The sequence below is a fragment of the Myodes glareolus genome, chromosome 11 (genome assembly GCF_982192425.1).
Source record: "Myodes glareolus chromosome 11, mMyoGla1.1, whole genome shotgun sequence".
In the NCBI taxonomy this organism is placed as follows: Eukaryota; Metazoa; Chordata; class Mammalia; order Rodentia; family Cricetidae; genus Myodes; species Myodes glareolus.
This window is the reverse complement of record NC_142036.1, coordinates 52,475,350-52,499,650: the sequence shown is the minus strand read 5'-3', so window position 1 is coordinate 52,499,650 and position 24,301 is coordinate 52,475,350. Positions and strand designations below refer to the sequence as shown.

Sequence of the window (24,301 nt, the reverse complement as noted above, 5' to 3'; positions counted from 1 at the left end):
AAGCCTTGGTATTTCCAAGAGAGGCCCTTCCCATCAGCCTATTGTCCTTGCTTCCATCCTATAGTGTGAAGCTGTTACTGATGAGGCCCCAATTCACTAATATGAAATGGCCAAGAACCTTCTCAGATAGCCAGTTCAGGTTCTAGAAAGGGGGTTAGAAAGACCAACCTGTTCTATAAAAACAAGTAGGGCGAGAATGTCATTAAGTATCTTAAGAATGGCCTAGACTTTATGGGAGACAAATTGGTTGTGGCTGGCCCTCGGGGAGCAAGCTTTGTGGTAGAATACATAGACCAAAAGGTTTTCCTAGTGGATAAAAGCTGCAGAAGTCACAAGATGGTAAGTTCGGAGTCTGCCCACTCCGACAGGAATAACCTAAAGTGCTCCTAGAAGAGGTAGATTGTAAGGCCTCTGTGCGTCAGGGTGGTGCATGTGAACACTTTTTGTCCCTCCGATGAAGGACTGGGTGGACCAGTAACCACATCTCGCGGAGGAAGGGACTTATTACACCCTGGCCATGTCTGTCTCCAGCAGAACCGACCTTTCCTGCTCTTTGTGCAGTGACACACCTCTCCGAGAAAGGAGGAGTACAGGATTTCCATCATTATCATTGCCCTATTAAAAAAAAACCCCACAAACAAAACAACTAATTACTCTCTGGAGGAAAGGCGCATAAACAGGATGAGTCTAAGCTGAACCTTGGGATGAGCCATCCTTGTAAAAATTAGGAAAAGGTACCTCCCCATCATGCGCCCGCCCCTGGCCAGGGCTCTTGCCACCACCAAAGGGCAGGGACTTCAGCTCATTGCTTAGGGTGGGAGGTAGGACTCCCTGCTGCTGGTCTTCCGCATCCTCCTGGCTTGCCAACTCTCTCTGGCTGTGTCGGCCACGCCTCAGGTGTTTGCTGGCGGTGGACCACGAATCCTTTCTTTTTGTTCAGCCTTTTAGGGCAGCCCCCAGGCCGAAACGCACCTCCAACCTGGCAGCCAGGAGCAGGAGTCTGGGAGCGCTCAGGGCGGGGGCTGCTCGCGGGAGGCGAGGGTCTCCTTCACCGGGTGCGCCCCAGCACCCACCCTGCAAGGCCGGCTGCCCGCCGCGCGCCAAGCCCCCGGGGTTCGGAAGGCACAGCAGCCCGCGCCCGGCTTCTGAGAACTTGGAGGCCGGTGGCGCGCGGCTCGGGCCGGGGATGCAGCGGCGGCTGCTTCCTGGTTCGCAGCTCGCCGAGTGGGGGAGAGCGTGAGCCCGCGGAGGCGGGGGCAGGAGGAGCGGGCGGAGGCGGGGGCAGAGACACCAAGGCTGGAGCTAGCCGGACGGGTCGCTCCTGCTCTCCGGGGAGACGATCTGCCGGGTCCCGGAGAAGCGACGAGCCCCGCGCGCTCCGAAGAGACGGTCGGGAACCCACCAGCCCGCCAAGGGCTAGGAACCCGGCTCCCCTCCTTTCCACCTCTGGAGAAAGGGCGGGAGGGAAGGAGGGGAGGGGAAGGTCCCTCGGAGGAGACGGAATGGCCGGACGCAGGGGGCTCGGGCGCTGCTTCTCCCGGGAGCTGCCTCCACGCCTGTGGCTGCGGCGAGGGCTGCCCTGAGCTCGGGCTCTCCGCTTCCCGGTGCCAGCTAGCGCGGCCCCCGCGGGGCCCCGGCAGCAGCGCCGACATGTCGTCCGGCACAATGAAGTTCAATGGCTATCTGAGGGTCCGCATCGGAGAGGCTGTGGGGCTGCAGCCCACCCGCTGGTCTTTGCGGCACTCGCTCTTCAAAAAGGGCCACCAGCTGCTGGACCCCTACCTGACGGTGAGCGTGGACCAGGTGCGCGTGGGCCAGACTAGCACCAAGCAGAAGACCAACAAACCCACCTACAACGAGGAGTTCTGCGCCAATGTCACCGACGGCGGTCACCTGGAGCTAGCCGTCTTCCACGAAACACCCCTGGGATACGACCACTTTGTGGCCAACTGCACGCTGCAGTTCCAGGAGCTGTTGCGCACGGCGGGCGCCTCCGACACCTTCGAGGGCTGGGTGAGTAGCGACCGCCTCGCCCCTTTATGTCTGCCGGACCTTTCCTCTTTTTGCTATTCTTAAAGAAACTCATCAGGGTTCCGCTCTCTCCTGGCTCCGCCACGGAGGGAATTCCCTCTAGACTTTGGTCCTTTCCCAGGTGACCTGCACTGTTGACGGGACAGCCGTGGGTGTGTGCGGGCGCAGGTGTGACTCTGGGAAGCCGGCCTGGCCACCGGCTTCTTTGTGGACCTGGACTTTGCGCTTAAGGGAAGCCCCGCAGTGATATAGAGCGCCATCCTTCTCCCCTCAACAGGGGCTGAGAGTGGAGAAAAGAAACGAAGGGGGTGATATGAAAGAGATACGGTTTGAGTTAAGTGCTTCAAGCACGTCTGAGGAGAAAGCCATACATTCTCGCGAGTATTATTCATAGTGTTTATGGATGCATGTTGGTTCAGCCACACAGACGTGCACACGTGTTTCAGCATGCACATCCATTACATCCCAGAGGTACAAAAGCTACACTGGCATGGATCAGAATGAGTGCATGGCTTTGCACCCTGGCAGAGTTTTGTTTAGCAACCCCCCCCCGTATGTGTGTGGGGAGGGGCAGGGGGCTGAAGTTTCTCTGTTAGCTATTAGTTAAGTTTAGTCAGCCTGGGGCGCATGGGTGCTGCAATCGTGTTTCCAAACTATTCTTCTGAGAAGAGGTGGCCAGAGCACCTTAGGTTTGGTTGTCCTCCCTCTGTTATGACATGTGGCTGCGCGCAGCTTCTTACATGCCGCTCCCATCTTTCCCATAGTTCCCTGGAGACAAAATTTCTACTGTAAATTTCTAGAGTGCCTCACACAGTGCCAAAACGCCCTTATTTCCTAATCCTCACTCTGTCTTTGTGATGTTGGGGTTATTGTACTCACTCTGAGATGCTGAAATGATAATTACAGTGAAGTGGTCTGGCAAAACGCAGCGTGCCTTGAAGACTCTAAGTTTAATAATGGCCTCAGTTCTGACAGGAGTGGGTTTGGAACCCGAGGTGAATCAGTATTCAAAATCTGAAACTCACAAGCGATGGGACAGGATGGATAGTGACTAAGATTCGTTGAGATATGTGTTTTATGCTTTGGGGTTGTTGTTAATTTTACCATACGTTCTATAATAGCACCAAAGACCGGAAAGTTTCTGTCCTTTAAATGGAAGTAAGAAAAAAAAATCCATAACTTTTTAACTTCAGTTCTCAGTTAAATTATGGGGTTATTTTCACCTCAGCCTAACCTTCTTTTTGGAATGTAGTAGTGGGCTAGATAGGATCCGATAAAAATACAGTTAAAAATTAACCTTATTCTTGGTTTGAGACAGAGTCTCTCACACAGTAGCCCAGGCTGGAGTGAACATGGGAACAATCCTTTTGCCTCAACTTTCCAAATAAGTTTACATGTTGTCTGTGAATTCTGGACACAGAATTGAACTGAGCATGAGAATTTTGAAGTGTGTTTGGTTAAGAGTTAGGCTGGGCAAATCTCTAGAGGATTTAGGTGCCGGAGTATGGTGGTACAGGCTGGTCATCAGCCATGATAAGAATGTCTTACTGGAGACAGCCCAGATTAGTCTGAAGGTTTGAGTCCCGTGGGAGCTTTTAAACACTACCACTTTTAAATATACTAGCTAGGAACCTGAGAGCAGGACTCCACATTGGTACTTACAGACTTCGTAGGCGACAGAGAAAGTAGTTAAGATTAATAATATGGAGCAGAAATGACGATCTAGCCATGAGGCCGCGATTAAGCCTCAGCGTAGGCTTAGCTAACTAGGAGGAGCACAGACCTGATTTCGTTGCAGGGGATGAAGATTTAAATGTGAATTAAAGTTCAAAAAAAAATCTATATTTGCTTAAAATTTTGTCTAAACATATGATAGGACCCACTGACAGCATTCTGGAAAATGTCAATGGTAGGATAGGGCCAGCATTTAAAGCATGTTCGAACCGGTGATTTGTCATGAATTATATTCACTTAGGTAGCATATCTGGTCTCTGGTCTAAGTGTTTGGAACTGAGGGTAGGATGACTGAAATGTTTTCTTTTCTTGTTAAGAAAATATATGAGGGGGCTGGAGGGGTGGTTCAGTGGTTCAGAGCACTGGCTGCTCTTCCAGAGGATCTGGGTTCAGTTCCCAGCACCCATACGGCAGCTCACACCTGTCTGTAACTCCAGTTTCAGGGGAACCCAACACCCATGGCAAAACACCAATGCTTATAAAAATAAAATAAAATATCTACAAAGGAAATAAAGAAAATACATGAAACCACATGGCATACATTCTTCAAAATTATCTTTCAGGGACTGTAGAAATACCTACACTTCCCTATCAAATTCAAGTGGGAGAATAAAAATTATGCTGGTTACAAGTGGAACTACAAATTACTGACCTTAAAAAAATTAGCAAGGGGAGGGAGGGCAGGAGGTGGAGAAAAAAATGTATAGTGCAATAAAAACAGTAAAAAAAAATTCTAGCAACTTCTGAATCATAAGAGAGGGATGTAACCATGAGTTTGTTTATAAAACACCTCCTTTTTCACTAGAATAAACCAAGAAACACTTTGTGCTTCGCTGCCCAAGTTACTTCCCATGTATCAAAAAGGTAACCAGTGATACCGACTTTTGTACAGCCTTGTTGGTGTTCACTGGCAGGAGGAGGGGAAAGGTCCATTTTAAGAAAGTGTATGCCTGGTGCCTACTCCAGTGTCTGGTGTGGAATAGACACATTTTTTATGAATCATACGCTCATTTTTTTCAGTATATATAAGATAAATGAAGGTGAAAAGATACAGGTAAATTTTTTCTTAAATGGAAATTAATCACATCAGACACTGAGATTAGTAAGACCCCAAATCACAGATTTGTGATTTGAACCCGATGAACAAGTCGAGCTAAGAGTAAGGAAGTCTGTAAAGATAAGAGATATTGGCCAAGTAGAAAACAGGAACCCAACAATGAAAAAGCAGAGTCTTTCTCTTTTTCAATTGATAAGCCTTAAGCCAGAATGGTGAAGATGAGAGGATCCAGGATATAAGTTACCACCACTTGGAGCGGGAACGAGAGCATCACTACAGAGCCTACCAACATTATGAAGGAAGATACGCATAAGTTATAAACAGGGTTATGCCAATGAGCTCTATAACTTAGATGAAATGCACAGATTGCTTTAAAATATATAAACTGCCAATTACTCTCAAATAACTTAAGTAGTTTTATAATCCTTAAACTAATTGTGTTTAAGTTAGAAGTCATCAACAATACAATTCAATGTCCCAGATGGCTTTCCTATTAACTTATATCCTATTAACTTATATTATATATTTATGCATTATGACCTGCTCTGTAGAGACTCTTTCAGAAAATAGAAGGGAATGAAACCTCTTAAATCATTATTTGAAATAATTCATTATTTGAAACAATACCAAAGCACAGCAAAGGCATTCCAAAACAAGACAGCTGCAGGCAGGTATCATCCTTCATGACCTTAGATGCAAAAGCTTTAAATTGTAGTCAACTAAATCAAACACCATAGCAAGCAGATAGTACACCATCACCAACTGAGGGCTATACCCAGGACTCTAACACCAATTCAGTGTTTGTAGAGCTACCCATGCACTCCTGTGGACAGCATCAAAGTGAAGATCTTTAGATCAATAGATACAGAAAAAATATTTGAGAAAATGAACAGTCCACTCAGGATAAAGTTTCTCAGCAAGTTAGAAGCAGGAAGAAGTGTCTTCAACCCAATAAAGGCGGTCTATGCAAATGGCCTTAGTGGCGACAGAATGAATGTTCCCCTGTGACCAGGGACAAGGCAAGGGCAGTGCTCTTTCTTCATTTCTGCTTCTTTTCCACACCATCCAAGAGTGCAATAAGGGAGTTTCAGATCACAGAGGAAGAAGTAAAACCATCTTTATATGCAGACAAAAAAAAAAGTTTGGAGGACCAACTGTCAAGTTTAACTGATTTGCAGATCCAAGCTAATGTACAAAAACAAAAATGAATTGTATTTTATTATTATTATTACCAGTGGACTATTAGAAACTGAAATTATAAATATCACATGTAAGAAATTTGGAGATGAAATTGGATGAATTAGATAGCATAGACGCAAGCCATTTTTTCCAGTGGAAATGCTGAAACATTGCTGCAATAAAGATCTAAGTAAGTGGAGAGTATGATGTATTCATGGCTGGGAGGACTCTGAATTATTAAGAACTCGGTTCTTCCAAAATATTCAGTATATTTAAAGCAGTCTCAATCAGGATCTCAGAAAGGCTTGTCATAGAAATTGATAGATTGATACTAATTTATACAGAGCTATAAAGGACCTATATTATTTTTTCAAAAGGACACAATGAAGCATTTGCACTAACTGATTTTAGCGTTTATTGTCGTGTTACCAGTGGAACACACGAGTCTGAAAACAGACCTGCCCATGAACCATCAGTTAGATTTTAACAAAGGTGCCAGGAAGACAGTTCAGTGGGTAACATGCCAATCTTCTCGAGTAGCTGGGTTGTGTAAGCATGTGGAGGAGCCTTAACCTCTACCCCACCCCATGTGCAAAGTTATCTCAAAATGGCATAGACCTAACGTAAGAACCTGTCAAATATCTGTTAAAAGAAATACTAATAATCTCAAGTTCAGCAAAAAAGGAAGAAAAGATAGCAACCCCTAAAACCCCAGTTATTAAAAAGATCGAGCTCTGTAAAATTTAAGAATTACTTTTAAAAGGTTTCCAAGAATATGAAAACATAAGCCAATGTCTGGGAGTAAATAATTGCATAATATGAATTAGGCAAAGCAGTTGAAGCAATAACTCCAAAATCTCAACAGTAATGAGAAAAATCCCAACTTGTGCAATTTAGTAGTGGTTATAGTATTTGAATAAGTACCTCTGTAGAAAATAGTATATTGTAATATACTCCATAGTCCGAATCACTAAGGAAATGCAAATAAAAACAAAACCCAACAAAATATCAGAATGTTCCCACTGGATAGGCACACCCATAGCAAGCGTAGGTTAGAAAGGGGGCAACTGTCCTCTCCCACACAGCTGATGGGAATGTCAGATGCTGCAGTCCTGTTGGAAGACAGCATGGCTGTTCTTTAAAAGAGTGAACATGGACTTATTGCGTGATTTATCTACTCTTAAGTGTTCACCAAGAGAGAGAAAGCCATTCATACTAAGACTTGTGCACAACCGTTCACAGCAGTTTGGTCCGTGATGGCTCCCAAACTGGAAGCTCACATATAAAAAAGGCGGGAGTGTTTACATAAATATTGGTGTATTTGTACCAGCGAAGACTGATGGATGAATCAGGGATAAATGGAGCAACCTGGCGGAGGCTCCAAGGAATTCTACTCTGTGGCTCGGCCAGATCAACTTCTCTCACACCCATGCTCCCCCACAAAAGAACATTTATGATTCCATGTGTGCAAAGTTCTGGAAAATGAAATTAAGTCCCTGGTCACAGGAAGTGCAACCCTGGGTGCCTGGAAATTAGGGAAAGGTAGGATATAATGGAAGCACGGGTGAATTCTTTACTATTTTGACCGTGATGGCGCGTTCACACTTACCTAGATACGCCAAAGCTTATCAAGTAGTTCACCTGATAGACAGGCCTTGTATAGATCTCAGTCGTACTTCAGGAAAGTATACAGTCTGCTTGACTGTGGGAAAACAGTCAAGATTTGTCATCTTTACTTTGCTGAAAGTGTAAAAGGATGCTAATGATGATGGACCTGAGCCAGCTGGCTCTGGGAAACAGCATTGCTTCCTCACAGTAGAAGCCTAGGAAACCCAAACTCAGTAAGAGAAATTTATTTCATTAATTTCTCATTTTGGGACAGTTTCATTTTCTAAATTGTCACTCGTTTATTTTCTGCTTCTTCTAGAACTTGTTTGTTTTGTATAATTTCTTGAATTTCAGAATATTCAGAGCTTGCTTAAGGCACCGTCTCTCCCCCACTCCCCATCCCCCGGGTTATATGCTGTTGTTTTCTGACTTTTCAAATGGAGCCCTGATATCTAACACTTGGTGCTGGGTGTAGAGGGCGTGAAGAGGGCAGGGGGAGCTGGAGGCTGCGTCATGGAAAGACCTTGGCACCCCCTCAGGAAGGAAGGACCCGCTTGGCGGGATCCCAGGCTCTTTTCCTGTTGAACCTCCTGAAGACATTCTGTTCTGTGTGGCCACGGAGAGCGGCTCTCTCAGGCTCTCTCAGTTTCTCTTTGAGACACCAGTTTGATAGTCCTCTCAGGTGAAGCCGCCTGGTTACCTGTGGGCAGTCATTGATCGGTTTTTGGTTTTTTTTTTTTTTTGTTTTGTTTTTTGTTTTGTTTTTCCACTTGATTGCTGGATCTAGGGGCATGAATTTTTTTACACCCATATTTTTCTCTATTTCCTGCCACTGGGTTTGTTCTCTTTTGTACTTCGTAGTCCAGTTATTCACTCCCATGATTGATTTTCTCCCCTCTGAGACAGCTGTAAGGAGTGTCTAACACCGACTGGCTTGCGGTGTTTTAGGGGAATGTGCTTTAGAATCTCCAAGGAGGTCTGTTCCAGTGTCTGGGTTAGCTGTCTAGTCCTTCCATTTCCCCGGAAGATGGATTGTGCTCTGAGAGGGCTGGCTGCTTTGTCATGCAGGTTCTGGCTCGGATGGATAGCCACCTTTTCTCAAGAGCATACTCCTGCCATGTTGTTTTGTCACCCTTAATTGCACGGCGCTTGCCACTCTCTGAGATCACTTTGTTAATCGATTTCCTTCCTATACCCCCTCCTTTTTAGTATTAGGGATCGAACCCAGGGCTTCATGCGGGCAAGCTCGGCCCTCCATCTCAGAGCTATGCTGCTAGCTGCCTCACTTGCCTTCTATGGAGCATAAACTCCTGGGAAGCAGGGTTCTGCTCTAACACCAGCGCTGTGAACAGTCTGTGGTACGTGACACTAGATATTTGTCAAAAAAAAAACAACCCAAAAAACGAATATAAGAAAGAAAGAAGTTTCATGTGACTTTGGGGGCAAATGATGTGTATGCATTTTGGTCATATCTTCTTCTTTAAACATGTCATGCGTCTTCTAAGCCAATCGGTGCTGTACCTGCTTATCAATGGCATACCCGTGTGAGCCTGAAAGGCAGGTTGGATGTTCATGCCCATTGAATACGTTAGCAGAATGGAAAATGCTATGCCTCGTGGGTTGCCTAGTTGTCTGGTGTAGCAGGGCCCAGCCACCCCTGAGCAGGAGATCCTCAGTTGTATAAGAAACCAAACCAGCAGGAAGAGCTCCTCCATGGCTGTGTGTCAGTTCCTGCCTCCACATTCCTGCCTTGACTACCCTCAGTGATAGACTGCTACCTGCAAGAGGCAGCAAACCCTTTCCTCCCCAGGTGGCTTTTAGTCATGGTCTTTATCACAGCGATAGAAAGCAAACCAACACAGATGGAAGATTCCCACTTTTATGCCTTCTAAGACTCTATGGCCTCTGCCTTGGTAATACCAATAAATACTGGTAGTTTCTTCCAGCTGCGAATTCTCAGCCCAGTGTTAAATCTGAAGGCCTACCCAAGAAGTGCAGATCTTCAGCCTTGGAGAGATACTGAGGTTGGTGGGTGGAGCCTGAATCACTGCCTTGTGTGGAGAGCATCTGGAAAGAGTGGTGGCAGAAGTGGGCACGTTTTTATGAAGTGGGTAGAAGTTGGAGTAAGAGAAGTATCCTGGGGTCTTCTGTGTAATTTTTGTTTGTTTGTTTTATGCAACATGGTAGTTGACTATCATGTTCCCCTTTGTATGTTGATGGCTAAGTTCCCTCTTATTTGAATGTAAGAAAAAAATGGAGCCCGAGTAATAACAGTCTCTTACCCACTGCTTGCCATTCTTACTGTTATGATGTCCAGATTGGCCTCTCTAAGTTGCCACCTAGAAACTTAACTTGGTCTCTCAAGCTGGATCAGAGAAGCCTAAAGTCTCTGGTTTGGTTAGGGATGTGCCCCTTTGTTTTGCGGCTGTTTTCCCCTTGAGCCATGACTCTCCCCTCTCAGGTCCACACTCTTAAGTGTGAGAGCCTTCCATCTCTGCATCAGTGTGCACTGTGCTAGTTCCTATCTATGCTTCAGGCCTTGTAGCAGGCACTACTGTCCCGGAGAACCTTCCCTGACTCGCCCAGTTTCGGTTCGATGCTCCTTCGATTCCCCTTGGCTTCAGGGTCATCATAGGTAGGCGACTAAGCATCTTCTTCTTTGGTCTTGTGTAGTGTAGCAGACACATTTCTATCTGAAATGCCAAGGTCCACCTGGGCATGCCCACCACGGAGGGTAAACTGTGGGCTCGGCTTGATGTTGTACCTTTAAGAGTCAGTGGGTGGAACAGATGCAGCCCATTCCTGCTTTGCTAAAATGACAGGGGAAAAAAAAAATCTTTCCTCAAAAGGAATGGGAACTCTGACCTGACGATGCTCTCCAGGTGACATCACAGGTGAAAGGCCTTCAATACCTCTGACCCCTCAGAGGTGTTTCCATATTTGGAAACTATGGGAAGATATTAAGTTTTGTTATCTGTAAATAACCTGCAAGTACTCCTGACTCCCACAGGCAGAAAGGTAGTCAACTCTGTATTTGAATCCTGAAGCACCTCACGTCCTGAATGTCGTAAGAGCGCCCTAGCGGTTGAGTGGGAATGTCGCCTGGCCCAGAACCACCACAGTGAGCTGGCAGCTGACAGGCCTGCAGACAGCCCGCAGGTGTCCTCCCTCGGCACCAATGCTGTAACACAGAAACGGAAGCCGTTTAGTGCCCTGACACTCCAGTTGGCCACAGACTCCACCACTCCCTGTTCTGGAAGCAGCCCTTTGACTCAGTGTCTTCTCAGTCCTGGGAGGGTTGGAGTTTGTGACACTCTAGCCTATACCTTTGTTTTCAGGATGTGGGGACGAGCCCAAGCATTGATGGCTCACAGGAAGTGTGACACACGAACTCGAGAACATTTAATGTCCGTATGCTGTGTATACGTATAGAGATGCACTTACTTCAATTTATTAAGATAGTTAGTAATTTATAAATATACATCTATATTTTTTTAGATAACCTCTTTAGATCTATAGAATTGTATCCTATTCAGAGAAGCTGGCATCCCAGTAATGATGTTGGGAAATTGGTTCTGTATGAACTACCCCATTAGAAGACTCTCTGCATTTTATTTTTTCTTATGTTATAGTGCAGAGGAATGAGCCCAGTGTTTGCATGTACTAGGCAAGTACCGCTTTGTGTTTTAGTCCACAGCTTACCGAATCTATGAGAACTGTGTTCTAACGGGAGTCAGAAGAACTGGGCTCAGCATGTGACTTTGTCCCTGGTCAGCTGGGATCTCAGGCAAGTCTCCACTGATCAGAGTGTCCGCTTTCTGGCTTCTGTCACCAGAGAATTGCACCAGGCTATCCCCGAGGACCCTTCCATATGTATAGCCTCTGCCTCTTTGCTCTAGGCAATTACGTCATTTCCTTCCTTTAGGAGTAACTGGCTTGGTTTTAAGAAGTCACTATGAATTATACCTCATCAAAGTTAGTGATTCCTAAGAATTAAATTGGCCCCAAATCTAAGTTGCTTAGGTTTGGAGAGGATTTATCTTGTGTGTGGATGATCTGTCCGGCATCAGCAATGATGTTGGTGTTATTCCCTTGGCTTAAAATCAGACCGAAGTAATTATGGTAAGGCCTCCTTTCAAGCCATGTGGTTGTATTTCTTAATTTACACTAATGCACTTCTTGTTCCATGGGGCAGTTGTAAGTTATGTCCCTGTTTCTCTCTCTCTCTCTCTCTCTCTCTCTCTCTCTCTCTCTGTGTGTGTGTGTGTGTGTGTGTGTGTATGTGTGTAAGAGAGAGATGCACAGAGAGAGAGAGATAGACAGACAGACAGTCAGAGAGAGACAAAGACAAAGTGAGACAAAGGGACAGAAGGAGGGAGGGATGAAGAGGGAGGTTTTGATAGAAGTCATTCTCATTAGCAGGGTGATTAAAGCTTTGCAGTCTCAAAGTGTCTGTAGCCCCCAGTCTATATATCCATCCTAGATGACGACAGGTACAATAAATCACTTGCAGGACAAATGCTTTAATTAGATGGAAGGAAGGAGCCCAAGGGTATTGACTATCACAGCACTGCAATGCTGTGCTGAGGAATTCTGGAAGGCAGGAAGTTTTGCTGAGTACCATCCAAAAGTTTCCACCCTGGTTAGGATGCCGGTCTGTTTCCATAGGACCCCATGAATCAGAGCCTTGGCTGGCAAAGCACGGGGGATTTGGGTGATAGAAAGACCCTTCACTGGCGACTCACCAGAAGTGCTTTTGTCATTTGCTGCCTTCTTGAAAGTTCCTTTGGTTTTGTGTATTACCCTTGTATACATTTGACCTCACAGGCAGAGGAATGCTGAGCAGGTTACCAGCTGTGTTTGGTTTGTGCTTGTGGTTAAAATTTGCCAGAGGATGGAACCATGGTCAGCACAAGCCCCTTATAATTGCATTAATAAACCAAATCATTTGGGGCCAATGTGATCATGTTCCATATCCGGCCCTGGGAACCTAATTTCAGACCCAGACTTCATTCTCTGCACAAACTAAGACCACAGTCTGTGCTTTCATGGGTAAGTCATGATTATCCCATGTCCAGCGCTGTCCCTGCACGTCTCTGTACCGGTGGTATGGTGTGGCCTCTGATTCCTTGCTGGGCTTTGCTTTGGCTGCCTGTGACATCAGAGGCATGTGCGGGCTGAGTGCCGTGTCCCTTCCAGCCTCTGATTTTTGTAATCCCATTGGACGTGAACACCATGCTCCACTCTGCCTTCCGGAGACCCATCTACCAGTCAGTGCTCAGATCGGTTTCAGACCTTGAAGTTCATCCTGGAATAGCACCTAAAATATCATGTATGTATTAGCATGGTTTGCTCAATGGAAGTGTTCATTTATTCACCAGCCTCGAGTCTCTTGGACATGTTGCCCTGTTTGTCTGCCTTTCTTAGTGGCTGGAAGAGTTGAGAGCAGGTTTTAGATTTAGCAGATGGCTCAGAAACCATTTCAGTGCCCTGGTTGTTAAAAGCTACAGACTCTGGTTTCTGGAAACATTTGGGTGTGTTTTTTTTCTGACCACATTCTGGGAATAATGTCACCTGATTAGTGGTCCCCTGGTGCCTGACTTTGATAATAGAGAGTGTCGGGTAAAAACATCCAACTGAAATGTATCACAACTCAGGCTTTTATTAATCCTGAACCACGGTGTGGTTCTAGTGTTTTTTTCCTTGTTTTGGAAGACACCTCTACTCCTCTTAATCTGGCCAGTAAAAAAGAAGGGAAGCCATACATTTTCAGCTTTTGCTTTAAAAGCTGTGTTTCCCTTGAGTTCTGGCTCCTGGTGGACTATAGTAGATAATAGCCAGCTTTGGGACCTATTTGGTCATGTTATTTAAGTATTTTCAAAAGCCTCTGTATTTGAACGGGAGCTTTGAGGTTTGCAACAGATAAAAAGTTAAAAAAAAAAAAGAGTAAATCTAGGACATGTTGAGTGACCTTGGTTTGGTATCTTCTGAAAATCTAAACTTTCCCCTGTGAAATAAAACAGGGTTTGTCTGTTCTGTAACTGTGCTTAAACCATTTGCATTCTTTGGGAACCGTAGCGGTATTGTGGTGTATGGCCGTCAGTGCGAGCCAAATCAGTGTAGGTGGCAATACTGCGTTTCTCTTACCTTTGGAGTTGGGGTCCGCTATAGCCTGGGTCCCTTTCACTCAGCAAGATGATGTTGGAAATTGAGCTGAATGGAGATCATCTGGGAGCCTTCCCCCTCCCCCCCAGCCAGTGGGAGATGACATAAGATCTGGCCATCTGCACTTTTGACCAACACTCTTTCTCTACTGCACCTCAGTATGAGGGTAAAGGCAGTGTGAATGCTCAGTCACTCACAGGTGTTTGCAGGCACTACTGTGTGCCCAGGTATGTACCAGAGGGGGTCCATATGGCAGTGCATACATGACCCAGAGCTGTTAGCTCATGGTGCTGCTGCCTGCACAGAGAGACGTCAATAATCGGATGGAGAGGGGGATGGAGCTCAGCTGGTAAAAGTCTGTCTAGCAGGTAGGTAGGCCCAGATTGGACTCAAACACAGTAGAAACTGGGCATGGCCGTACATGCCTGTAATCCCAGTCATTGAGAGGTAGAGGCGGAGGGATCAAAAATCCAAAGTCATTATCAGCTACATAGTGAGTTCGAGGCCAGCCTGGGCTACAGGAGACCCTGTGTCAAAAATAGTAACTTCAAAAAAAATAATCAAGGAAGCAAATGACCAGGTGATAACAAATTCTACAGAGGCGTCAAGTGGGGCAGTTAAAACAGGGTGGTATTAAATGAGAGTCTAGCTGCTTTGTCCAGAGCGGCCAGACACGAGCACCCCGACAAGATGACCTCTCTGTCACAGCCAATGACACCAACAAGCGTGAGGTTAGAGAAAGGGTCCCAGGCAGAGACAGGGCCGCCTGGTGTATGATACCCAGTTCAGGATTGTGAAGAGGGTGGAGCTGGAGCCAGCCAGCTCAGGGTCACTGTCAAACACTGCTGCTTTTCAGGTGTGACAAGGGACAAGTCGCTTCCACCTCTGGCTGTGAGTTGTCTTCTCTAGAGAGGGATGCTAACGCTGGCGACCTCTAGGGCAAACATGCCCAGTACAGAGTAGGCCCCCAAGAACCAACAGCTTTGGTTGCTAGTCATCTGCTGAGGGGATGGGTATGCTGACACTCAGAAAAGAATCACACCAGCCAGTAAAATCACTCAGAAGGTTGCTTTTAGGACATTGGCACTTCTAGGTGGCCATGAGAAAGTTTCTCAGGATGGGGGAGGTGCAGTCTTGTGGTTGTTCCTCAGATGACATTAGCAGAAGCCTTTGCTTATCAAAGCCGAGGATCTGCTTCTGCCTCCCTGCCTGCTTCAGTACCATGATCTCTGAAGGCCAAGAGATGTGGTGGGGAAAGGAACAAGAGTCTGAACTTTGTTCTAGATTTTAAGTTTTCTCATTAATTTTTTTTCTGTGAACTCGTAAATATTAATGGAAGGCTTTAATAATTTAAAGCGACAGGATACTTGTATTGCAGTGCTCAATTGATAGGGCCCTTAGGTGGTTTTTGTTAATAAAATAGGTGAGAATTATTAATTAACACAAATAAGATTCTTATTAAGAATAACTACATATAGTTTATTCTTGCTTACTTTGGAAAGTTCTCTTACTTGGTTGATTATAATTTTATGAATTAGCTCTGGATAATTTTGAAAAGTTTTGGATAAGGTCAACTTTTCCATAATATTTCCTTTAATGTTTCTTACCTCCCCTTGAAACATCCATTTAGTCTATGTTGAGCATAAAAAGACACATGGGCATTTATTTGCCTAGGTTACATTAGTTGGGATGCAGAATCTTCGTGGACTAATTAATGCACAGATGCAGGCTTTGAGGACCATATCCGACAACTGCCACCTATAGCAGTGCATCATGGGGTGATGCTCGGGTTTCAGCCAGATGCAGGTTCCATTGTTAGTTCTGGCTCCTGTTAGCTGAACTATTTAACTCCTGCAAGTCAGTCTGCCTGTCTGTCCATCTGTCTGTTTGTCCATTTGTCCATCTTCCTTCCTTCCTTCCTTCTTTTTTTCTTTCTTTCTTTACTTTTTTGATGTGTTTTTGTGTGTCTCTGTGATGTGTATGTGGTATATATATGTGTGGATGTGTGGTTTGTTTGTGTCTGTGTTTGTGGTGAGTGTGCATGTGTGTGCATGTGAGCATGCTTATATGGGTCTTCCTGTAGAGTAGATGCCAAAAATTAACCTTGCTATCTCCTTCTGTGGTTCTCTCTCTCCCCACCCCCCCACAGTTGAGACAGTCTCTCACTGAACCTGGAACTCACTGGTTGATGAGGCTGGCTGCTCTGGGAGCTATGGAGCCTTTTATTTCTGGTTCCCAGCCCTTGAATTACATTGCACAGTCACACTGCAGCCTTTTACCTGTGTGTTGGGGATCCAAACCGAGATCTTCATGTTTGTACGCTACGGCAAGCACCTTAGCCACTGGGCCACCTCCCCAGTCCCTAGCCTCAGCTTTCTATCCTGTCAGTACCCACTTCTCAGGATCGTTTGAGAATTCGGGATGGACTGATGTAAACCCCTAGCACAGTTATATATACCAACACGGAAAACAAAGCTCATTGTTAAAGCCACCATCACGGCCACTACTCCGCCCTCAGAACTTATATATAAAGTTAAGAGCCCAGGTTCTTTTCTTGTCTATGTTGAAAACAGTTTATGTATATTTACACAAAATTTTAGAGTTCCAGGGAGTTTTGAGTGCAACTTTCTTCTTTGGTTTTATATTTGAGGATGAGAAATAGAAATCAATAGGTACTTCTAGCTACCTCTAAGAAAGATGGCTTCCTGGGGATTGGCCGAACATTCTGTACAAATGTCCACATTCAAGATTTCTTGCAAGGACTATGGGAAGACAAAGTTCCCATTGTATATGGCTGCAAAGCTGGCCCAGATTAGTTGGTGGAAAGCTGTCAATAAAGGCTTTTGGTTTATTTAGTATTGGACATATCGTATCCAAATTTGGTTGATTTGATATTGCAAATCAACAAACCAGGAAGAAACAAAGTTGCAATATTTAGTCCCAGAGGACCGAAGGAGTACTTTGAAAAGCTGAAGCAAATATTTTTATTGTTGCAATCAAGGTGAGTGATTCTAAACAGCCTCTTCCAATTGACAATAAAAGATGTTTCTTTTGATTCCAGTCTGAAGTCTAATGTTCATTGGACTGCGTTGTTCAGTCATGCTTTCAAGGGGGGAGACTCCAATTTAAAAAGTGGACCGTTTGGATGTGGGTTTATGGATGAAATCAAGGACCCCCAGAGTTCTGGGGTTTTCAGAAAAATTAAAATGCTTTTAGCCCTCATTTTGAGTATGATCATCTGTACTTTCTGTCTGTGGTCTGGACACTTGTTCTGGGTCTTCATTGTTTCTGTTGATTTTTATATTAGCATTTTCTGAGCTGTGTTCCTTTAAAATTTCAGAATGAAAGTTCATTTGCTCTCCAGAAGGGCACAATAAGGTCTGTACTTGGCTGAGTTGTTCAGAAGTCTCTGTGAGTAGGTTGTTTGGAGTCCCTGCTGGGCCTCTTTGACTCCTTATCATGCGTGTCCTGTACCTGGATTGTGGATGTATTGATTTGCTGTGGTGCTGCCGGGGCAGATGTCTGGGGTGAATGAGAATGTGTTTGCGGCTCTTGGCCCTTACGTACGTTGGTCGATGACCCTGCTATTTTCAGCCCCCAAGCAGTGCTCTCTGTGTGAACACCGGGGACCCTCAGCCTCCTCTCAGCATCTGGCAAAGTGTCTTTACGTGATAAGGCTTTGTCAAGAATTGCAGGAAGGAAAACTTCTTCGCTCATCTCAATTCTTGAGTGCAAATGGGGACTTAAGCACCACCATCTCCACTCCAGGAGCTGACAGGTTGCGTTTAGAAATGCATCTTTCAGATGTCGACATTAGTGTATTTTAGGGGCAGGGCATGTGTGACGTCCTGAGAACCTCGAGGAATAGTTAATAGGCAATGGTTCCAGAAATGCATTTCAGTCTTTTGCCTGGGTAAATAAGTGTAGATGGTGCATGAACTGGCTTGTAAAACTCCTAGTCCTTCCAATAAAATGTTAATGACTTTAATTTGAGTGGAAGGCTATGGACTTCAAACCAGGAAAAGTTGAGAGGTTAAATATCGTCCATTGCATCAGTTGCCCCGAATATCTTAAGGGCCTCAGGAGAACAGGACACCCGTGAGAGGCACAGCTGTGAAGAGATGGTCCCCATTTAAGCTCATGGCCCTCAAGCTCCCCTTGTCTCTCAGACATCCCCAAGTTGCTGCCTCAGTTCTCCAGCCTGCGTTTCCCGTCAGAAATGAGCTTTTCAAGGGTCCTTTCGATGCTGTTTGTTGAGACATACCTCCTTCTTATTTTCCTTCCTTTATAAGTGTGCACAGGCCTCCCAAACAGCCTCCCTGGCTTTGGCTGCACAAGTGACCCAGCCCTGTCTAGGCCTGGCTTGCTGACTTTCTGAGGTGGGCTACAGTGTGTCTCCGTCTCTTCCCCAGAGAAACTGCCCAGAGTTGGCTCTGAATTACATCTCTGCAGCACTCAGCCGTCGCTTAGATGAGGTGTGAGGTCTCCGCTCTGGCAGAGCCCAGGCATGCCCACGGCATTCTGTCAGTTGCGGTTTCTTCTGTGTCTCGGTGGCTCTTTCTTTCTCTTGTGGGTTCTTTGCGTTGTTTTTCTTCTGTGTTTCTCCAGTGCTTACCGCTAAGGTGTTTTTCTGCCTATCTTCCTTTCTCACCTTTTCTGTCACCCATCAGACATCCCAAGTACTGGTGCTCCTTGGAGTTTTACCCTTACATCGTTGTCTTACACATTCCAAGGGCGTCATCTTTTTCGCTTTCCACCGTATTGCTCTTGCACCAGGAACTTCAAAAGCCCTGCAGCCCATCTTTCCTGCTGAGTTCTAGAGATGGGAAGGTTCAGAGAGGGCAAAGGGCTCTCTGCTGTGGCTTCTTTGACTCCCTAACAGGATTAGGAATAGGGGGACACTATGGCACATGCGTTTCCCACCTGAGGCAGGTTACGAGAGCAGAGCACTTGGGAGGCTAATGGGCTTCTGCACAGGCCCCCTGGGACACCCGCTAACACCCCATGCTCAACCTGCTCCACCACCCGTTTCCCGTCAGGGTGCCCTCACCGTTATCCCTGTCACCTGGGTGTCACTGTGTGCGTTTCCTTCTCCCTCACTTCTTCCCCCAGTTCACTTCCTTGATAGATTCGGATGAATTGGATTACAAACCGTTTCCTGTGCGGATTTCCCTTCTCCGTGGGCATCATACTTTTTTGGTATACTCCTCACCTGTGTGGATTATTGACAGACCATGGAGGTAATCTCTGAAAGGATAGTTTGGGTGTGGATTTGTGAAATCGCTGGAGAACCATTCTTCACAGACTGGTTCTGCTGTCTCAGATGAATCCTCCTCTGTGCTGGCCCAAGAATCAACCCTAACCACTTCTCTGCTGGAGAACCTCTTGCTCCCTTCCCTGTGACGTTCAGGCTGCTGGGGACGATCCCTATGGGCTGGCCCTAGCCACCTCTCTTCCACCTCCCGCCTGTCCGACCTCCCAGCTCATACACCGATTAGCGTCTCTTGCCTCTGTTTATGTTTTGTTTTCATTTTTAGGAACTCTTGGAGGAGGAGGGCAGAGGACCCATATAAGGCTAGAGAGGGGTGAAGGAGGTTCGGCAGGAAAAAATGTCACTCTCCGTGCAAGCACCTCCAGGCAAGCCTGAGCACAGCCACCCCGCTCCCCAACATGTGCTTCAGTTCTGTCTATGACAGGAGAGCGGGTCCGTGCTCAGCCCATGATGTCATCATTGGTGACTGGTTGAGGACAGAAAGGTCTCTAGAGAAATGGGGGATTGTGACTCTGGGCATCCAGGGAGGACTTCTCGAAGGAAGTGGGTCCTGGAGTCTCCAGGGGCAGGGGATATAACCAGACAGAAGGTAGCGTGCACACCGTTCTTCCTCTTCCTCCTGAGGAGTTGAATTTGACGCCTGGAATTTGACCTGCCTTTCTTTTCCTCAGACGGACACTAGCCGAGCATGTTCGGAAAGTAACTGTGCCTAAACCACACTGTTGCAGGAACTGGCTTCCCGAAGGCAGAAGTTCGACCCCTGACACAGCTGCCCCTCTGGCTGTGCCGAGGAGATGTTGGTTGGATAGGACACCTTGAAGGGAGGCTCGAGAGAGGGTTTTCTTCTTTCCCTGGAGCTGACAGAAGTCTGTGTGGTAGCTGGGAGATGTAGCCCTCCGGGGCTGTAAGTCCTGATACCTACCTCTAGGCCCTAGTACAGCTTGGCTAACTTACGGGAGGGCCAGAGAGTTCCAGGTGTGCAGCTGTTCTGAACAGGACTGCTAAACTCGTTTGCAAGTGAAGACCCCGCTTAAGCCTAAGCTAGTAACTGAGTGAACGTAGACAGATGGTGAAGGTGGATCACAGTTTCTAAAGCACAGGGTGGTATTTATGCACATCAGTGTTGATGGCTGTGCCTTGCCATCCGAGCACCAGGCAAGGCTTGGAGAGCTACCCTTGATTATGAGTTAATCAGTAAACACTTTTCTAGGGGGCTGAAGATGCCAGAATGTGTCCTACCCATCTTCAGGCTTTGTCCTTCAGTTAATGATAGACTTTTTTATCTCTGCCTATGGGCGGTTAATGCTGGGCTTCGCTGGAATTTGAGCTACTGGCTCCAGACCTGCCTTTCTGTTGGGCTTCAGTACGTCCTACTGTTGGGGCGAAGCTTTTTCTTTACAAACACCCAGCTTGATCAGACGTATTGCACTGTAAGTGTTTCCACAGGAACTCTGCCCTTTGTCAATGTCACCGCTGTGGCTATTCACAGAACCCGCAGGGCGGAGGCGTCGCCGTCCCTGGTGAAGATACAACAGATCTTTCCATTCCTCGGTGTGAATTTTCCAGTGGGTTCTGGGTCCACCATGGTGTCTTCAATTCCAGGGTTTACCTGTTGCCACGTGAGAACTGATAATGAGAGGTCCTTATTGGTTCATTGAAGATTGACATCCAGAAAGATGGCTTGTTTTTTTTCCCCCTTAATCATGAGTGACGCATAAGGCACTGGGACCCAAGGACTATGTGATATCACCCTCCACACAGCCAGGGAGCTCCAGTTCTGGAGAAGGTGACTTTGTCCTACTTTCTATGTGGACCAGACACTGTTCTAAGTGAGGGTTTTTTCCTCCGATTCTCCTTAGATACGCTTTCTGTATTTACTTTCCCCTACTGCTTACAAGGGAGCCTGGATTCTCCTCAACTCAACTCTTTATTATTATTGTCATTATTATTATTATTATTATTATTATTATTATTATTATTATTTTCAGGCAGATTCTCCCACGTTCAGACTGGTCAAAAAATTGTAATCCTCCTGCTTCAGCCTCCCAAATGCCGGGATTGCAGGTCTGAGGCCCCATGCCTGGATTTCATGTTTACCAGTAAATTGCAGTGAAGCGGTTGCCAAAATGACTTGGTTTGGGGATTGATTAATCAAAGGACTGGCTTAGAGCCTAGTGTACTGCCAGGAGAGAGGGCTTAATACAACTTCAATTAAGAAATGAACGAGTCTCAAACAGTTTTAACCCAGGTGAGAACTCAAAGATCTCACAAAGGTCAGGCCTTTGGAGCCACGGTGACTGCAGGCTTCATAAAGTCAACCCGGCTGCATCTGGAAATGACAGAGCCCCAGCTGAGAGGATGCCTCCATCAGATTGTCTGTAGGCAAGTCTGTGGGGACATTTTCTTGATTAACGATTGATCTGGGAGGGCCCAGGTCCCTGGAGCAGTGTCATCTCTGTGGAGATGGCCTGGGTTGTAGAAAGAAGGCAAGCAGGCTGAACAAGCCAGGAAAGCAAGCAGTGCTCCTCCATGGCTTCCGCTCCAGTTCCTGCCTCTAGGTTCCCATTGCAGTTTCTGCCCTTGCTTTTCCCCCATGATTGACACAGAACCATAAGATAGAATAAACCTGTTCCGCCCTAAGCTGCTTTTGGTCATGGTGTTCATCACAGCAAAAAGAACCAAACTGGGACAATGACCAACAAATATGATACCTGACTGGGTAGAGAAGACTTACCAGTTGATTCTCTCATCAGACAATGGAAGGATTAGGCTGTTAGGTTTCATTTATTCTGGAGTGAAGCTAAAACAAGAAGTAGAGAATTCAGGGTGGATGACAGATTCCTTTATCCCCTTTCCTTCCATCAAACACAATGTGAGAGTTAAAATCTAGCCTTTTGTCATTAAGCAGTATTTTGAGTAATGTTTCATTATGTAACATCCTGTGACACACTGCAAAAATGTAAAAATTTGTCTAAAAATATGTATGAGCACAGAGAAGTTTTAAGAATTTTGCCTATGCCTTTGTCAAGCTGGAATGAGTAGAATTGCTCCTAACAGTAAGGAATCCATCCGGGATATTCAGAACAAATGCTTTCTAGGTGTGTATCTTGCATGTGAAAGACTAGCCTGGGCCATTGGCTTGTTTGAGGTCTAGGACCTTGACGGTCGGTTCTCAAGTATGAGTCCTGTGCCGCCAGAACCTTGACATTATGCCCTCAGGCCATAGTGCATGCCCTGTTGGGTGTTAATTTCCAGTGGTGTTTCCCAGGAAGCCACCCCCCAAATCCCGAAGTGGTGAGAACAACGCCCCGATGCCATAGAGCCTGTCACAGAAGGGTGGTAACTCACGTGTTCGAGACAGACAGAAGAGCCATAGTCTGATTTCACAGAGGTGGTGAGCAGGCTGATCTTCAGTTCCCTTGGTGCCAAGATGGCTAATGACTTCCAGAGCCACTGCCACAGCTGTTTATGATGCTGGATGTGTAACAAGTGACAGAAATAAATGTTGTCTAGTGTGACCAAGCTCAAAGGGAGCAGGATGGGGGTACCTAACATTTCTCAGCCATACCAGTACAGATAGTATGAAGGAAGTAAAAGCAGGCTTGAGGTTCACCGTGTCCCAGGTGTCCCTATGGAAATAACCCAAGTAATTGGCGTGACATACTGAGAACACATTTTAGTGACACATTTAATCCCCTGCCTCCATCCCTTCCCTTCTTTCCATCCATTTGTTCAAGAGCTTAATGCTTGTGTAAAACTTACTAACAGACAAAAAGTGAGGGGGTCTCGTGGAGTTAGTGCTGGGTGCATGCCTTGGGAGTGGGCCGTGGAGCCTGCTGCGGGACCATCTAACAGCTCTAGGCACAGCTGGGGCAGCTGGCAGGTCCGCACAGTACTGGTTTGCTTGTGAATGAGATGAATAGGATGGTTGCTTGCACTTATGACCCCTAGCCTGGCTTACTGACCTTTTCTGGGGCGATTCTTCTTTCTCTCAAGGTCTGCTTGTGTGACTTCCCACTTTCAGGGGTCCAAACTGCTAACTCCATAAGCCAGACGATCCTTGGTGCTCATGAAGGACTAAGCTGAGTTTTTTTTGTTTTGTTTGTGTTTTAATATAGTGATGGCGCTGAGCTCTCAGGTGAGTGTCTGAGGCTAGACCCCAGTGTACCTTGCCTCACATGCTGGTTTCTCAGTTCCCAACTCGAGTGACCTTATGAAGCTTGCTAAGAGGCCTTCTTTCTATTTCTGTCCCAACAGTGGGCCCGGTGCTCATGTGCCTTCACTTCCCTTTTCTAGTCTGTTTCCTAACTAATCGGTTCCCTCTTTCCACTATTTCTAGGGTGCCGTGTGCTAAATTATTCACACAGGAATGGCTTCCCCTCAAACGTCCTTCCAGGAGGCTTGTTTAGTGACCGTCCCACCAGAGTCTCTGTGACAGCTGTCCGTTTGAAGCTAGAAGGAACCAGGATTCCCAAGTCACTTGAGTTCACTCCCCCAGCCATTAGTGTGCTTGGTTTGTCTGGGCTGTGTCGACTTGGACTTCAGTGAAAGTGAGGACCGCATCATCTGTAGCCCTTTTCCACGCAGAGAGCACACCTTTCAGTATTTGTGTAAGATTGAGCCACAAATTAATGGACTGTGGTGGAGAAACCACTGCCAGTTGTGCATACTGAAGAGGAGAAACATCCCTCAGTGTTGCCTCTGCCTTGGGGCTCTGCAGTGTCAGGAGGGAGGAGAGAGAGATGAATGGAGGGGGTGGGCTGGGCTGGGCTGGGCTAGTCTGCCAAGGTGGGAGCTTCTTGGGGAAAGATTAATTAGGTGTCAGGCTAAGTGCTTCACATGCATTAACTCATCTAATCCTCATAGCTCCCTAGAGACCTATAGATCATATTATAATCCCCCTCTTCACCAGGCAGCTGAGGCCCGGGGAGGTTAAGATACTTGTCCCAAGAACCGGAGAGGTGGCTCATGGGTAAATGCCTGCTGTGTGAGCCTGGGGACCCAAGGCTGAATTCCCAGCACTCTCATGAAAGCCAAGTGTGCTGGTGCATGTCTGTAAGCCTGAGTTGGGGGCAGAGACGAGTAGATTCTTAAGGCTCACTACTGGACTAGCAGAACCAGTGAGCTCCCAGTTCGGTTGGAGAGCCTGCCTCACGAAATAAGGTGAACTGGTTGAGGATGACATACAGTGTTGACTTCAAGTTTCTGTGTGTATGTAGTGTATGCATGCGCTCACCCTCCCAAGGACATGTGGA

General features: G+C 46.4%; 1 protein-coding gene across 1 annotated transcript in view; it reads left to right on the top strand.

Moving 5' to 3' along the window:
* Nucleotides 1-851: 851 nt before the first annotated feature.
* The window catches only part of Prkch (protein kinase C eta), a 202,015-nt gene continuing 178,565 nt past the window's right edge, over nt 852-24,301 (top strand). Inside the window, exon 1 of the mRNA XM_048415632.3 lies at nt 852-2,013. Coding sequence (XP_048271589.1) covers nt 1,651-2,013 — 363 coding nt within the window. The 5' untranslated portion in view covers nt 852-1,650. The remainder of the gene's footprint in view (nt 2,014-24,301) is intronic.